The sequence below is a fragment of the Bubalus bubalis genome, chromosome 3, assembly GCF_019923935.1.
Source record: "Bubalus bubalis isolate 160015118507 breed Murrah chromosome 3, NDDB_SH_1, whole genome shotgun sequence".
In the NCBI taxonomy this organism is placed as follows: domain Eukaryota; kingdom Metazoa; phylum Chordata; class Mammalia; order Artiodactyla; family Bovidae; genus Bubalus; species Bubalus bubalis.
The window spans coordinates 123,963,998-123,981,169 of NC_059159.1; the positions used below are offsets into that span (position 1 = coordinate 123,963,998).

At 50.2% G+C, this 17,172-nt stretch overlaps 1 protein-coding gene across 1 annotated transcript in view; it reads right to left on the reverse strand.

The window, feature by feature from the left end:
• SHB (SH2 domain containing adaptor protein B) overlaps positions 1-16,917 on the reverse strand; it is a 136,135-nt gene extending 119,218 nt beyond the window's left edge. The window contains exon 1 of the mRNA XM_006063467.4: positions 16,159-16,917. Within this exon, the coding sequence (XP_006063529.2) occupies positions 16,159-16,869 (711 nt within the window). The 5' untranslated portion in view covers positions 16,870-16,917. The remainder of the gene's footprint in view (positions 1-16,158) is intronic.
• Between the last annotated feature and the right edge of the window lie 255 nt (positions 16,918-17,172).

Genomic DNA, 17,172 nt, shown 5'->3' on the forward strand with positions numbered 1-17,172 from the left:
GATTCCCACCATCTCGTCACTTCACAGTCACGCCACAGATGGCTTTCAGACGGATCCTGAGCCCTGCAGAAGCTCAGTGAGCAGGAGCCGAGTGACAGCTGAATTCCCCAAGCGTGTGCCCCAAGCATGTGGCAAGAGCCCCCTGAGCTGGCCTGATGGCACATTATTCCTAGATTTTATTTACAAAGCATCTCTTCGGGAATTGGGAAGCATGCTCTGGGCCAGAGGGGCCCTCAGATTCAGCAGTGAATGAGAGAGGAATTGGCCAGGGATCCTCAGGGGGCCCTTCAACTGAGACCAGCAACATCTTCATCTTCAACGAGGCTAATGTTTCTTCCCCCCAGGAACTCAAAGGTTCCTGAGCACTTACTGCTTCTCAGATCTCCTCCCATGGGGGACGTCCTCTGAAGGTCAGCATCCCAGCGGCAGCCAGAGCGCTGGCGCTTCCATGTCCCTTTTGCATTCCTTTCTTCTAAAGGCTCTAACTGAACCAGCAGCAGCTTTACTGTGGCTCCTTTGACCTGCTATAGTGTTTGCCCGGACATCCTGGGATGCCTCCAGCTCCCCCTCAACCCCTCCCCCCAGGTGCTGCCATCAGATAGGAGAGCTGAATTTTGGTTTCAAGGTCAGGTGACTAGCTCTGCAGTGCCCCAGAACAAACACTGAGCACTCCTCTACCTCCTTCACCATGCACAACTTCCCTTAACAAGTAGCTGAGGTGCTGCCTGGTTCATATAAGACCTCTACCCACCCAACTCTCTGGAAAGGCATGCGTGGAGATGCACCTCTGTTCCTGACCCAGGCCCCGGGACGCACGATCCATCTGACTCTGACAGAATGTGCACAAACACTCTGCTGGCCTGGGTAATTTACAAACTCCACAGAGGGCACATCCCAGCTACTGATGACAGTGATTCAAAGACTCTGCTCCCTAGACTCAGCTGATTTCCTTCCATTGACCATTGTCATCTGAGAGCCCCTTGAAGCATCAGTCACAGAAGTTCATGGCTGAAGGATACAGACTGGGGCCAGGCCCTTGCTGCCTCTGCCTAAGCCATTTGATGTCCTCTTAACAGGGCTTCCCACCCTTAGACCCCACACTCACCCTCTCTAATCTGTCCTCTCTAATTCATCTTCTTAAGATACGAATGTCACCTCCCTGGCTCAGATGGTAAAGAATCTGCCTGCAATGCAGGAGACCCGGGTTTGATCCCTGGGTCTGGGTTGGGAAGATCCCCTGGAGAAGGGAATGGCTACCCACTCCAGTATTCTTGCCTGGAGGATTCCATGGACAGTGGAGCCTGGTGGGCTACAGTCCATGGGGTTGCAAAGAGTCAGACACGACTGAGCGACTAACACTTTTCAAGAAGCAGATAGATAGGTCTCCCTGAAGCAGAGATCAGATCTTATGCTCCACCATCTTTCACTACCCACAGAGGACAGGCCCAACTCTGCTGCCCGGCCATTCAGGCTTTCTGACACCTGGCTTCATCTCTCTCTTGTATCTTTTCTGTCTTCTCACAGCCTCTTCTTTATTCACTATGGACCACTCACAAGACCCCTCCCAGGAAGTCCTCACATCCACCAGTCTCTAAATATCCAGATCCTCTGTATCCAAGAAGGCCCGCCTCATGCGCCCCCTCCTCCATGAAGTCTTTCTGATGCTCCTTTGGCAGCATTATCCTGAGAAGACACATGGAGAGTACCTGGCCCAAACCAGATGCTTTATCATCAGTAGAGAGTTACAGCTTTCAAGTGGCTCTGGTGTCATGGTTTTGGGACCACCAAATAATACAAGAACTGACCTCTGTCACTGTTCTCTATAACTGTGTAGCACAGAGGTTATGGGCAGACAGAAGCCAGACTAACTTCCTGGGCTGGACACCTCCATCTGCAGCTCTGCCCATTACTAGCTATGCCACCTATGACAAGGTACTTATAAAAACAAAAAAACACATCTGTTTGCCCCAGTTTCTCCATCTATAAAATGGGACTCTTAATAGAACTTGCATTCTGGGGTGTGTCACGAAGTTCAGTAAGTTAATATTCGTAAGCACTTAGAAAGGAGTGGTAATCCAGGTAGATCCAGGTAGTTATTACTTCTACTGTCCCACTACAGGGAATCATGGGTCAACCACAAACCACTATCAAGGACAGGGTCACTTTTTGAGGACAACCTCACCAGGCCAGAAAGGGAAGTCCCACTAGCTTGACTGTGGGTGTAGGAAGCCCAGAGTTTGAGGCTGGGCTCAGGTCCAGAACAGCTTGTGGCCCAAAGAATTCATAAAGTTCTTTCCACACGCCAAGCATTGTGCTTAGCCATTTAAACAAATAATTTTATTATGACCTTATGTATTGCCCCTGAACCTTATCTCCAGAATGTTACCTCATCTGTAAAAAGGCGATTCTAATAGGACCACCTCAAAGACCAGCCCTGAGGATCACGCACAGAAACTGTTCCACAGGTGCGAGGCACAGGGTGAGCAGTCAGGAAACACCACCTATTATTATTACACCCACGTCAGGACAGATGGGGCATTCCAGGCCTGAAGAAACTAATCACTTGTCCCAAAGTACTAAGCTTCTGAGACCAGGAGCCACGATTAGCCCAGACTTCTGACCCCAAAGCCAGTGCTCATTTCGCATCGCCACAGCGGACATCACTAGGGTCCTGCCGTGTTTGAATCAACAGCTCTGGGCACTTGTGGTGGGTAGTGTCACTGGTTACCTCCACAAAAGGCGAAGAATCCGGACCAAGAATACTGGGCCCCCAGCACCACCCCACTCTCACCTGGGCAGCTGCTGCTCCACTTGCTGTTTGCTCAGCACTGAGGTCCTGATGGCAAGATCCCCCTGGCCCCTGCTCCCCGGGAACATACTCCTGCCTGCTGCTTTACTGTTCTCTTTGCCTTAAGAACCACCCCCCACCAACACCCCCGCCCCACTGCCCTGCTCCTAATCCACCTGGGAATCGAATCCAACCATGCTCCACATTCAGTCACACTACGGCATGATTAATTCCTCAGTGTCGACCTCAGCCCACCCACTCAGAACCCGCTCTGCGGCCTGCCACTTCCTGCCCAGGAAGCTCCCGGACTGGGGTCCACCAACGCCCTCCACACTTGTGATGCTAAAGGGTACTGGCCCTCAGCAGTTGGTGTCCTGGCTGGGAATCCGGCTCTGTGGGGAAATAGTACAGCCTGCAGCTTCCGTCTGCCTTTGAAGATACGATCACACATCTGAGGGTCGTCATGTGGAAGACATAAGGTTAGACTGGTTCTGCTTGACCTCAAAGAGCCGAAGTAAAACAATAGCAGAATCCACAGAGAGAAACAAGTCAGCAAGCAGAGTGCCCATAAACACCAGGTACTCAACAAACCTGTACTAAATTGGAGGGGATAGCAGAAAAAACTTGAAGGCCCAGCTGTGCACAGGAGTGTCTGGTTATGTGACAAATCCTCTCATCACTGCACATTTTCAGGCACGGGTGTAGGAGGGTTGGACTGGGTGATCTCCAAGCTCCCTGGGAACCCCAAACCAAGTCTAGGATAGCAACTTGCAACTTTAGCTCCACAGCAGAATCATTGGGGGACCTTTCAAAACTACTGATGTCCGGGTTCTGTCCCCAGAAACTGTGGGGTCATTAGTCTGGGGTGGAGCCCAAGCAACTAAAACTTTGGAGAAATGCTCTCCCGGTGATTCTAATAGGCTCAGGGCTGGTCTAGGTAGGGCCTGTTGACGTGGTGACACCCAGCATAGTGAATCAGGCAGATACTCTCAGCTCCTTAGAACCATAGAGATGTTATTCCGTGTTCAAAAATCTGCATTTTTTTTCCCCCTGATTTATTCACCATGAACGCTCCTGGGTTTAATCTGTTCTGTCAACACCGATACATTAATGTCACAAACCCCAAGGCAGACACTGCAGAATGGATTATCCTGACACTGGCCTGAGCTAGGAAAAGAAGAACGTGCCACAGAGATTGGGAAAGGTTCTCTCACTAACTGAAGACATAAGGACTTCTGGGTTGCGGGGACAGAAAAGGCTGGGGGTGGGGAAAGAACTCTGTAAATTCATGTTACTTGCACTGGAGTTGGGTGGGTGTGAAAAAAAATTTAAATGACTAAAATAATATAGTCCCCCCACGCCACATCTTTAAGTTCTCCCCATCCTTCTAGTGTGAGCTCTGCTACTCAAGGTCTGTGCTAAAAAATGCCTGCTGCACGAATGACTGAATGGTGTACACTTTCCCCACAAACATCACCACTGTGTAAAAGCTGAAGCGGACACACTCAAATAAGGCTGCACAGGCAGGGCAGACAGTAAGTGGCTGCCCAAAAATACACCTAGGCAGCCAGCCCCCTGGTCCTTGAGGGGGAAACTGACTCTATCAGAGGTGAGGCGAAGGTTTCCTGGCCTCATCCCAGAAAAGCTCTGGCATCAGATGTGGCATCCAAAGTGAAAGCTCTGGCATCGGATCCGGCATCCAAAGTGAAGTGCTATTACCCGGTTACTTTCCTAAGGTGTCAGGAGTTGAATGTGTAATAAGTGCATGGGTATCTACAGATGAAAGGTGTCATTTTATAAAGACAGGTGAAATCATCATTATCATAATAGTTGATGAGAACATAACGCAGTCAGCGTTGAGACGGAGTCAAAATATTGAAATCGAAAAAGGCACCCGAAGAAATACAGAGAGCTGATAGAGCAAGCACGGAGGAGAGGATGTCCAGACACAGACTGGTCATTCAGAAAAATTAAATTACCTACCTTGTACTCTGAAATCAAACTCCAGATTAAAATGTCAATGTGAAAAAAAGAAAGAAACCATCAAAGTACTAGAAGAAAATACACTGGAGTACAGAAAACTTCTCTAAGCAGCACACTGGTTACCCTGTGTTAAACATCAATAATGATCCAGGAATAGAAAACAAACAATTCAGTGTAAACAACCAAAGCAATCACTGGATACAGGGCTGAACGGCAAATTACAAACTTGTAAAAAATATCCTGCAATCTAAATGGCAGGCAAGGGACTGCCATCCTTAATCCACAAAGAGCTCGTATAAATCAATAAAATGATAAACCCTATGGCAGAAACGATGGACAGATAGAAACACAGTTTTGGAAAAGAGACACCAGTGGTAAACACACGTGTGCACTAGTAACCCAAGAAGCTGCAAATTAAACTAAACTGCATTACAGTGAAGCAGGCAAAACTTGTAAGGCCTTTCTAGAATACAATTTGAAAGCCTGTATCAAAATGTTTACCCTCCTACTCAATTCTCCTCTGGGACTCAATCCCAGGGAAATAATCACAGACTTATTTATGCAAAGAATTAAATTACAAAGATGTTCATTACAGCACTGTTAAATTAGTGAAAACTAGGAAGACCCTAAATAGGCAAATAGAATACTATACAGACATTAAATTATTGCTGTTGAATGTTTAAAACAATGTAGACATCTTTCCATGTCATTAAGTGAAAAGTATATAAATAGATACACACAATATTGATTTTTGTGAAGGAAAATACATACACACATACAAGCACTGAAAAAGGTTAAATGGAAAAACAGTGAAATGTTAAAGCTGTTTCTTTGAATTGTAGAACTGAAGTTGGTTTCTATTTTAGTCTTGCTTATCTGCATTTTCTATACCAAACCTTGTCTTAGTTTTGTTGAAGGGGGAAGAAAAAAGTTAACACAGAGTTAAAACAGTTAACATTGGTGGGGGTTTAGTCACTAGGTCATGTCCGACTCTTGCGACCCCAGACTCCTCTATCCATGGGATTTCCCAGGCAAGACTACTGGAGTGGGCTGCCATTTCCTTCTCCAGGGGATCGTCCCAACCCGGTGATCGAACCCACGTTCTCCTGCAATGCAGGTGGATTCTTTACTGCTGAGCCACTGAAATTTATTTTAAAAATCCAAGTTTACTGTTCTGAGGAACTGCCCAGAACACAGGCAACTGGCATCTGCCCCCCACAGGAGGGCAGGTAGGGGCCGCATCATTCTGAGAATGCCACGCAGGCCCCAAACCACATGCATGGCTTTGGAATGCACCGGGGGGATTACAAGGCTGTCTGGCTTTCTGAGAGTGCAAGTCCCAGAAAGCAGAGAAGCTTCACTTTGAAGCACTTTTGGGACATTTTTATTTTTAGAATTTATCCATGGCCTGGAGAAGCCAGGAAAGTTCCATTCCTTCTACTTGTTTGCCTCTCCCCGATAGCCCACGTTCTGGTGAGCCCCAGACAAGAAAGAACTTTCCCAGCAATCGCAAATACCCTGCATTGAAATGTTCTGCTGAGCAAAACAGGCACGCTCCAGCCTCATACTCATCCTGTCATCCTGCCCTAGTGCCGAGCTCATTGGAGAAGGAAATGGCAACCCACTCCAGTGTTCTTGCCTGGAGAATCCCAGGGACGGGGGAGCCTAGTGGGCTGCCGTCTGTGGGGTCGCACAGAGTCGGACACGACTGAAACTACTTAGCAGCAGCAGTGCCGAGCTCAGGCAGACAACACGGCAGGTGGCCTCCTTGTTCAGAGATTTGGGGCAATTTTCAACCAGGAGAGGTGGCCCTTCACACCCAAGCCCCTGCCTCCTCCTTTTATCACAAGCAATTCCACTAGGCAATCAATCTGGAGGCTCTGGCCACAGCTGCTTGAATCCAGCAGGGCTCCCTTCCCTATCTCAGTCACTGCAGACAGGACCCCTTCTGTCTGGGATGCCCCATGTGCACCCTCCTCTGGACCCAGCTCCCAGATGACTTCCTCTTCCTGGTGGTTCTTCCCAGCCCCTGACAGAGGCTACTATGCTTCAGAGCATTTATGGCTCTTGATCCCGGACTCACTTGCTGGATCTAGTCTGGCTGGACTGTGACTGCACCGCCGGGGTCCTATTCGTCTTGGCTAATGGCAATTCATCCTTCTAAATGCTCAAGTTAAAACCTGGAGTCATCGGCGACTCTCCTCCCCCATCAGATCTCATACTTCCTCTGTCAGGAAACCCTTTAGGACCTGTCCTGAATCCGGTCTCCTCTCATCACCTATCACCAGCGCCCCAGTTCCTGTGGCTGAAGGTCACCTTAGTTGGCCCCCCAGCTGGTCTCCTCCCATCTATTCTCCACTAGGCCGCCAGAGTGATCCTTTTGAACCCCAAAAGCCAGATCATGTCATTGCTCTGTTTAGAACCTCCACTGACTTTCCATCTCAGTCAGTTAAAGCGAGAAATCCTTTCAGCGCCTCCAAGACCCAAAGCTCTCAGCCTCCCCATCCCAACTCATCTCAGACCTCTCATCTCCCCACTTCCTCCCCACCTGCTCCACTCAGTCATGCGATCTCCCTGAAGCAGCCAGGCATGCTCCTGCCTTGGACTTGTGCCCTGACTGTTCACTCTGCCTGGAATGTACTTCTCTCTGTGAGCCATGTGAATCACACCATCACACCCTTTAGCAAAGCCCTCTGAGCATCCATCTGAAGCAGTTCTCCACCCCAAACTCAGGCCCACCCCAGATTTATTCTTCTCTACACTCTACCCGACATACTATATTTGCTTGAATCCTCTCCTGAGAGGGCAAACTCAGGGGAGCATGAATGTTTATGTTTTGTCCATACTGTAGCCCCAGCATCTAAACAGAACAATACCCAGCAGGTAACCGACTCTCATGGAGAAGGCGATGGCACCCCGCTCCAGTACTCTTGCCTGGAAAATCCCATGGACGGAGGAGCCTGGTAGGCTGCAGTCCATGGGGTCGCAAAGAGTTGGACACGACTGAGCAACTTCACTTTCACTTTTCACTTTCCTGCATTGGAGAAGGAAATGGCAACCCACTCCAGTGTTCTTGCCTGGAGAATCCCAGGGACAGGGGAGCCTGGTGGGCTGCCGTCTATGGGGTCGCACAGAGTCGGACACGACTGAAGTGACTTAGCAGCAGCAGCAGCAACCTACTCTCAACAATGTCTGTTGAATGAATGAAGAGAAAGGACTTGGCATGGCCTCTCATGGCCCAGCTGAGGACTTGGAGTCCAGCCTGTAAGTGAAGGCCCAGCAGTGCATCAGAAGTACCCATCTCCCCACCAACCCACCCACCTATCAAATCATTTTTCCAGTCACTGGCCTCGGGAAACCCCTTTCTGACCATTACTCTAAAGTTTCGCTTGGAAAACTCAGGACCTGAGTCATTCTCCAGGGCTCTGACTAATTCTCGCTCCATCCCTTGAACCCACCTCCAAGATCCTTCCTCTACAGCATAATGGGAAATCCAGAGAGTTCCCCTTGGAGAAAATGGAAAGGAACTGAATGATTTAGAGGAAAATTCAATTCTTCCTAGCTCATCAGTTGAGAAAGCGCAAACTCTCAGGAAGCCAGTGCCTCCGAAAGTGAAACATTAATAGAAATATTACTGGAAAATACCAGACAGGAAGAGAAGGAAAATTCCATTGTGGAAGCAAGGTCCTCTGTCAATGTTCCTTAATGGTCTCAATAACTTGTTTCAGAATCAAAACACAGAAAGAACCGGAAATCCATCAGGCTGTCACCCTTCCTCTGGACTGGAGCTTTGGCCAAAACATCTCCACATCACCCAGGCACAAAGGGCATTAGACTCAGAACACAAGGTCAACGGCCTGGCCGCTGTGTTGGCTAGTACCTGCTGTGAGGCAGGGCAAGCTCCATTCCTTCTGGGACCCTCAATATTTCCATCTGTAAAATGGGGGTTACAGCACCTTCCTCAAAGAGTGACTCTGACAATTAAGTTAATTATGGGTGTGAAAGATTCTTTTAAGCTTTGGAATACTTATGCAAATGCAGGAATCTGTAGGTCCTACAATGCTAACAGAGGAGATTTTTATAAGAGTTTAAGTCTAGCCACAAATAAGGCAGAGAAAATTAAGGCATGAGATTGTGCAGCCTGAGGTGCTATGGCACAGTGGTTCAAAACAAAGACCCTAAATCTGGTTTCAAGGCTGACCTCTGCCATTTACTGGCAAGGTGACCTTAGATAAGTTACTTAACCTCTCTGCCTCAGCTCTCTTATATGTAAAAGGGGAATGACAGTAGCATCTACTCAAAGGACTTTGGTGAGCAGTATGACTAATTCTGCTCTTGTGGAACGCTCCTTCAACCTGAGTGACTACTCTTTCATGATTCAAGTGCCTCCTCCTCCAAGAAGCCTTCCCTGCTTCCCTCAGTTGAAATGAACCTCCTCCTGACCCTGCTTCTCCTTTAGTTCCATGGAGTTAAGGCTCTGCTCAGGACAGCTTCTGTGCCAGGATGGCTCCCAGCTCACCCACACCACTCTGTTTACAGATAAACTGCCACACAAAGCTGTGTGGTCCCAGTGTCCTCACCAGAAGATAAGCTCCTTGCGGGCAGGCACTACCCCTCCCCTGGCTTGTCCCTGTTTTGCACAGAGCTTCTGACAGTGGCCTGCATATGGCAATTTCCCAGTCAACACAAGCCAAGCAAGGTATAAGGCAGGCAGGGTGGCAGACACCACTGGCAGCCTGTCTCCATCCTGCAGGAACAGCCCCTCCGCTCAGAAAGTGGGCGGAGATGCCACCATCAGCCAGCCAGCAACCCAGCTTTCTGCTTCAAAGCCACAAATCCCAATTTATTTTCTAGGGCGCCGCCTGACCTCTCCCTTAGCCACAGGCCACTACCACTTGGCTCTCCCATCCCAAGAGGAGAAAGTCAACCCCAAGTGAAACTGCCCAAGGGAGCGCCTGGCCACAGGCATGTTCAGCTTTGCTTAAGTGACCAGAGGAACGCACACCTTTTCAAGTTTGCCTTTTAACCCCTACTTTATGGGTCAGAAATGCTTTGGGATTGGGGAGAGGACGAGATCAAGGCTTGGGGGTTAAGTCTGGGGAAATCAGTTATGTTCTGAGGTAGTCAGATTAGAAGACAGTCGTCTGATCTCCTTCAAGGACACTTAGGTTCTTTGTTGACAAGGGCCAAGGTACTGGGGTTTTGTGTTTTTTTTTCCCTTAAAAGAGCACACATGCAGGCTCGCCAATCCTTAATGAGAAGACATGACAGTTACAAGACACACGTTTTGTGCAGCTGTCCCTTGGGAAGTGCCAACTCTGTGCATGGAATTTCTCTATGAAATAACTCGGGTGCTGCATTAACATCTCATTTAGGGAACTCAGAGTGAGATGAGGGAAGGGGAGAGAAAAGCTGGCTCAGGGGCCCCTTTGGGGACCACCAAAGCCCAGACTGAAAGAGATGGGAATTGGGAGGGGGTGGTATAAGAAGAGGAACATTAAGGGGAAGAGGAGACATACAATGCACATTTCAGTAAATATCAGAGCTTTACTATCTCTATCTAAATCACTGAAAGGAGTTGAACAAATTGATAAAAAGCATACAGGCTTGTAATTCAGACTGAACAGGTGTAATCCTGGCCCTGTCACTTAGTAGTTTGTGACACTAAGCAAACAATACCTCTAAGTCTCAGTTTCTTTATCTGTGAAATGGGGCAATAGTACCCATGGTAGAGCAATAGCACTAAACTCCCTGATTAATGGCCCGCCTGTATCCCTACCCTCTGCCACAGGACTTCACAGCTTCCCTTCTCTCCCTGAATACTGGCTGGCCTTATAACTTGCTTTGGTCAACAGAAAGCAGCAGAAGGAACAGTAGGCCAGTTTCTAACTTCAAGAAACTGTATGGGCTTCTGTAATTTCTTGGAACCCTGCCACTATCATATGAACAAGGCTAACTTGCTGGAATATGAGAGATCACATGGAACAGAGCCGAACTGAAGCAGCCAAGGCCATCCTAAACCAAACACATAAGACAGCCCAGCTAGGGCTGGCAGGGCTGCATACCACTCCACACTGACCATAGATGCCTGAGTGAGCCAACTGAGGCCAGAAAAACTACTCAGTTGACTTGTGGGTTCATGGATAATAATAAAGACTTACCATTTAAATCAGGGGTTGGAAATTACAGACCACAGGCCAGCTGCCTATTTTTGTTAATAAAGTTTTATTGGAACATAGCTATACTCTTTAATTTATATACTGTCTGTATGCTTTCAAGCTACAATGGCAGAGTTGAATAGCTGTGATGGGGGCTGTCTGGCCTACAAGGTAAAATTACTCACTAACTGATTCTTTTGCTAACCTCTGGTTTACAACCACCAACTTTGGAGTAACTTGTGATGCAGCGATAGCTAACAAATATAGTACCTAAACCCCTTCTAGGGTGACTGTGAAGATTAAATGATCAATTAAGTGGTCAGCCTGAAGCCTGGAGAATATATTTCTTTTCTGAGGAATCGATGGGAAAAACTGGATCTGATATGCAGCATTTCTCTCACACTACTTTCAAGGGACAGGACTTCAAAGTGTTCCAAGCCAAACCACAGCTACCAAGCTTGGTCCTTACTTTTTCAATCAATTACTTTCTAAGAACTGGAGAATGTGGCTATTAACCAAATGGAAAATGACTCTCAGCTCATGCTTCACCCTGGCTTCAATCAAGCTACACATCAATGTTTTGATGTGAAAAGGACACAAAGACCCCAATTCCCAACTCCTCCAAAAGATACATGAGACATTCTCTTGTTTTGCGGCTCCAACCTGTCTCTACAATTCCCCCACCACACCCGTCTTTCAGAGCCTCCATCCATTCTCTTGGCACAAGCTTCTACCTGGAGAAGCTCAAATGCCACCACCTCATGAAAGCCCTCCTTGAATTCATAGACAGTGTTGTGAATTCCTCTCAGCCCTCTGCACACACTGCTGCTCTGGCATGCCTCACGCTGTGACACTGCCTCATTACCCGACTGTCTCCCCGACCAGACCTCAAAAAGCTCATGTTCAAACTGCAGACTGAGAAGCTTCCCTCAACTCGCTACTTATTCTCTGTGAGGTCCCCCCTGCCTCGCATGCTGCTCAGAAACTGTTTGCTGAGTATTAAAAAAAAAAAAAAAGTTGAACATGATATTATTTATTTATTTGGAAGCACGTTATTTAACTCAACTCTGTGGATGCTGACAAAATACAAAGTGTTAGTACACATCAGCATGTATTTAAACTTGGGAAACTGATGTCACGGTGCATCTCGACTTTCTCAGTGCAGTGGAAACATTTACTTAATTACGATAAAAGAAACAAGACTTCAGCAGAAAACATAAGTGGATAACACTTGTCTGACTGCACATAAGGAGACCTACCAAGTTACTTGCCTCTTTGTCATCATTATTTGTTTTTTATAAAGACAACCTAAGGGAATAATATTTCCACCTACTAAAGTTTTGTATTTTCTTTCCAGGAGCTCAGGTCCTCACTGTCTCTCACTGGGACTATATTGTAATTGCCTCCCAACTCCAAACCCATCAACCCCAGATTGCAGCAGCTTATAGCCTGGGATGCTCCTCAACCATGGCTCTGAGTCTATCCTTTTCCTGATTCAACAGTCTTCCAGGCTTTCCCTGTGGGGTCCAAACTCAGGCCTCCACCTATCTCACACTGTCATCTCTCATTTCCCAAGTGAGGCCCACTGCAAGAAAGCTTTCATTTCCAAAAACATTCTCCACATTAAGGTTTTATATATGTACATGCACACATACGCCAACACACAGACATACATGCATGCACACACAGATGCATGTACACAGCACATACACCTAAGGGCTCCCATAGGCTGCAGTCAGCCTTTCCTTGCACTGAAATTCCACTTCCATCCCTAGATCCAACTCAAAGCTGCCTCCTAGGTGAAGATCTCACTAAATTCCCGAAGACAAAAACACTGGGAAACAAATGATGAAAAGGTGACGGGTGTCAGCAGCCTTCAGAGGCTTAGGCCAAAAATTACTCCCAAGTCTTTTTGCAGCCTTTATTCCTTCCTCCTAGCTTGTCCTTGTACTGAGAGATCTCTGAGCGCAAAATATGTGCTGGGTAAAAGCTGGTTAAATTGAAAACAGACTCTCTTCCACGTGATTCTAAAAGGGAAACTACCCTAAACTGGAGACTGGCTGGTAGCAGAGTATATGTAGCCAGGTGTGTATGTGCCCCGGGATCCACCTAGGAGAACAGGAGGATGCCTAAGTATGTGTCAGAAGGGGGCACAGGTACTGAGGGGGGCAGAAGGGCCCCCAAGATAAAGGTGGGTGGGGGGTGGCAATGGAGGCCCTGAAAGGAGGATTTGTGGACACAGCTCCTAGTCCCACGCCACAGTAACTCCCAACATAGGCCGACATTAAAACACAGGTCCCCACACAGCTGGGGCATTCAACAGCCCTATGGGTACTTGTTCTATTCCCTAACAACTGATAAGAGGAAGCTGGGCCAGAGATTAAGTGGGCTGGAACTACATTTTCCTGGATCCATGGGTGAGGGGCAGAAGGCAGACTCTAGTGTGTTCAGGGCTGGACCTGCAGTGTCCCCGGCTTCCAAAAGCTGGCTGCAAATAATGTGAAAACCAGGCTACCGCCTGGCTGCTTGACCAGGAACGCAGGGTGGGTATTGGCCCCGGACTAGGTGGCAGCCCCACAGAGATCAGAGATGAAGAGGGCACCCGGAGTCTCTGCATCCCAAAGCAGCTCCAACCAGAAGACCCAGAGGGAGGGTTATGAAGCCACTGTTGCGTTGGTGTGGTCCCAGGATCAGCTGCAAAAGATCACCTGAGAATTTGTTAAAGATACACCTTCTCAGGCCCCATGTGTTTTAACCAGTCCTCCAGGTGCTGGTTTGAGAACCACTGCATAGTATGACCCTCCCTGTTTCTTCCTCTTACTCGCTAGAAAGAATATCTGGCAGTTGCAATCCCTCTGACTCTGAAGATGGCAACAACCTCTTAAAAGATCAAAGGGCTCAAAGTCACAATCTAGTAGGTGAAGTGCACTCCAGAGAGATCTTTTTAAAAGAAACCATATCTGCTCATATGATTCAACAGCTAAATCTCCTTGCTGTGCTTAGGTTACAAGGTTCTCCCCGACCCAGGACCTCCTGCCCCTCTGGGGTCCTGCCCAACTCTAACCTTTCAATTCCTGCCACAAGGCCTTTACCCACAATCCCCTAGAGCAGGTTCTCTTCTGCAGCCAATCGTAACAGTGGTCCTCCCTGGCCACCTCCCATTAAGCCCTGCCATCACAGCAGCCTGTACACCGCAGCCTGAACCCTGCTCCAGGGCCCAGCAGAGGGGAGCAAAGAAGAACTGTACGAAACATCTGGTGGAACAAAGCCAAGTTTTCAACACACTTAACACTCCAGCTATTAAACTTAGTGTTCCTCAGTATTTGAAATAGTCTTATTTATAGTTAGGAAAAAACATTTACTAAAGTTTTGAAAACCATAAAGAAAGATTCTAGTGAGTAGGCAGAACCACAAGCAGCAGGAGAGAAAGGAGATTTGCCCACCTGGGAGGTGGTCATGGAATAACATGGGAATGGTGGGATCTCTCTGGAGAGCTAGGCTAGGCTATCCTTCCATTTCCAGAGACTCCAGGTTCTCCCAGATCAGCACCTAGCCAAGCCTGGGCCACACAGAAGGCAGCAGGGAGCCTCTCTGTTGTTTCCCTTACAGATGGACCACAAACCCATAATCCTGGGGGCTCCCAGAGAAACCTCCTCTGCCCCCAAGGCAGCACCAAGGTGGCCACCCAGCTCCTAGCTCTTGTCATTTAGGTGTGGCACCCCAAGTGCTTAGGAAGCCCAGAGTCCATGCAGATGTGTCCCCAGACTGGCCCCAGAGGGAAGTGGAATCCATAAGTTACCTATGCTGCCTTCAACAGACCCAGCGGGAGGTATGCTAGGTGGACCTGGGACCCTGGGGAGAGGAAGTCAGGCAGAAAAATTCAGGAGGGGCACCAGCTTACTTCTCCTGCCTGGAAAACAAAAAGTTCCCTTCCCAAGCACCAGCTGGGAAGTAGGGGCCTGTCTCCCTCCTGTCTGGAAATTCAGTCCTAAAAGAAACGCAGACTCTATCAGTTTCCCCCAGCCCACATCTGGGTGAAAAGTTTACCTTTAGGAGAAAGCAGGGCGGTGCCGGGGAAGGAGAGGGACAGCAGTCTGATAGCCATCACAGGGCACTGGGCCTCAGATGTAATGAAAGCACTGCCTTCCACCAGAAGTAGACAGAACAAGTATTATTTTATGGGGGAAAGGAGGGTGTCACAGGACTGTGAAGGGGAGGAGAGGGCCCAGTCTGGCTGTAATTAACTAGACTGCTCTAAAGGTCCGGGGGATCAAGATAGTCTGATCTGTTAGGGAGGAGAGCGTACAAAATCGTCCCCCTCATCCTTGGGGCTATAAAGGGTAAGGTCAGGAAGGAGGATGAGGATGGGAGGGGTGGTCTCCTTCCAGCTGGCCCGGTAGGCGGACCCCTCCCGGGCCGGGCTGGAGGAACTGACAGGTCGAAGTGGAGCGCTCTTGTAGACCAGAGCACTTCAACCGGAAAAGCACGCGTGGGGGTTGGGGGGTGGGGGGCGTGTTTCGCGGTACAGCTCAAGTACAAAAGGCTGCCCCATTTGGAAACCTGGCGCGGGGGGTGGGGCAGGGCAGGGCATTTAGAGGGATTTACATATATCCGTTCAGAGACAGCCGGTCTGGATCTGCCATCGAAAATGTGTAATATCCGGCGGGTCCCTTCCCAGCTCTAGACCTCAGTTCCCATCCATAAAGTCAGGGGCGGGTGGAACGGGGGTAGACAAGAATAAACACTTCTAAATACGTGGAGAAGGAAATGGCAACCCACTCCAGTATTCTTGCCTGGAAAATCCCATGGACGGAGGAGCCTGGCGGGCTACAGTCCATGGGGTCGCAGAGTCAGACATGACTGAGCCACTTACACTTTAAATACGTAAGGACTCTGACTCTCTGACTTTCCTCCTCGAGGGGCTGGTTGGCTGTCTCTTGGACCAGGCTGGGCAGAGAGCTCTCTGGTCAGGATACTTTCAAAGAGGGCACCTGGCTGTGGGTTCAGATTGAGGACCTTCGGGAAGCAGCAGCGTTAAGAGGCTGTGTCAGGAGGCCAATGATCGGGGACAAAGCGCGTGCAAGGAGGCAGAATTTGGTAGCATCGTGGGAGGCCTGACCTCGGGTCGTAGCCCCAGGTGGATGTAGGAACTCGAAACTAGAGTGGTGCCTCAGCTTCCCCGTGCGCACAGTGGCTCTGGAACCTCTACTGAGGCCAAGGGCGCCTTACCTTGTCCTTCTTGCCGGCACCGCTCTCCTCCGCGGCCGAGGCGCCGCACTTGTTGAGCAGTTTCTTGCCTCCGCAGGCCGTTGGGCTCCAGGTACGGCCGCCGGAGCAGGCGCCCCCTGGGGGGTCCCCGGCACAGCCCGCGGCGCTCTCCACCTTAATGAGGCGATGCTTCGGGGAGATGTAGCGCACTTCGGCCGGGGTGGCGGGCCGCCGCTCGCTGCTGCTGCGGTAGAGGTGCGGGGAGCCAGAGGACGAGGACGAGGACGCGGCGGCGCCCGCGCCGGAGGAGGCGCAACAGCAGCCCGCGGCGCCCGACGCGGACGAGGCGGAAAAGGCGCGCTGGCTCCCACCCGGTTCCCCGCCGCCGCAGTAGTCCAGGCGGCACATGGCGCGCAATTTGCGCAGCGACGAGCCGGGCCCGTTGTAGGGGTCCTCAAAGTCGCGCTCCTTCTGTGCGCGGTAGGCGCGGATCAGGTCGCTCGTGCTGCCGCTGTCGTCGGGCAGCGATCCCGACGAGGCCGAGAAGCAGGAGGCGGCGGCGGTACCGCAGGACGCGGAGGCAGCCGCGGGGGCCTGCGGCACGGCCTGGGGGGGCTGCGAGGGCCGCTCGCCTCGGCGTCGCTGCTCGCGGTAGTCGGGCCGCGGCGGTTGCGGGGGGCTCTTGGTCTTGCTGTTGCCCAAGCTGAAGTACTTGTTCAGCCACTTGGCCATGGCGAGAGGCCGCCTAGGGCCGCGGCGCGGGAGCCGGGTCCGCCGCCGCGGCCATTCGGGGGGCAGCGATGCCGCCCAGGTCCTTTGGCGCCCCGGCCCCGGCCCCAGCGAGGGGCGTCCGGGGCGCCCGCTCCCGACGCCAAGTTCAAGTTCTCTCCGCTGCCTCCTGCCGGCCGCTCCCCGGCTCCGGCAGCTGCAGCACCGCCCTCCGCCTCCGCCGCGCGCCGCCCGGGCTTTGGATCTCCTGCCCCTTGCGGGCGCGTCTCATGGGATCCCCGCCGCGGCCCCACGGATAGCGAAAGG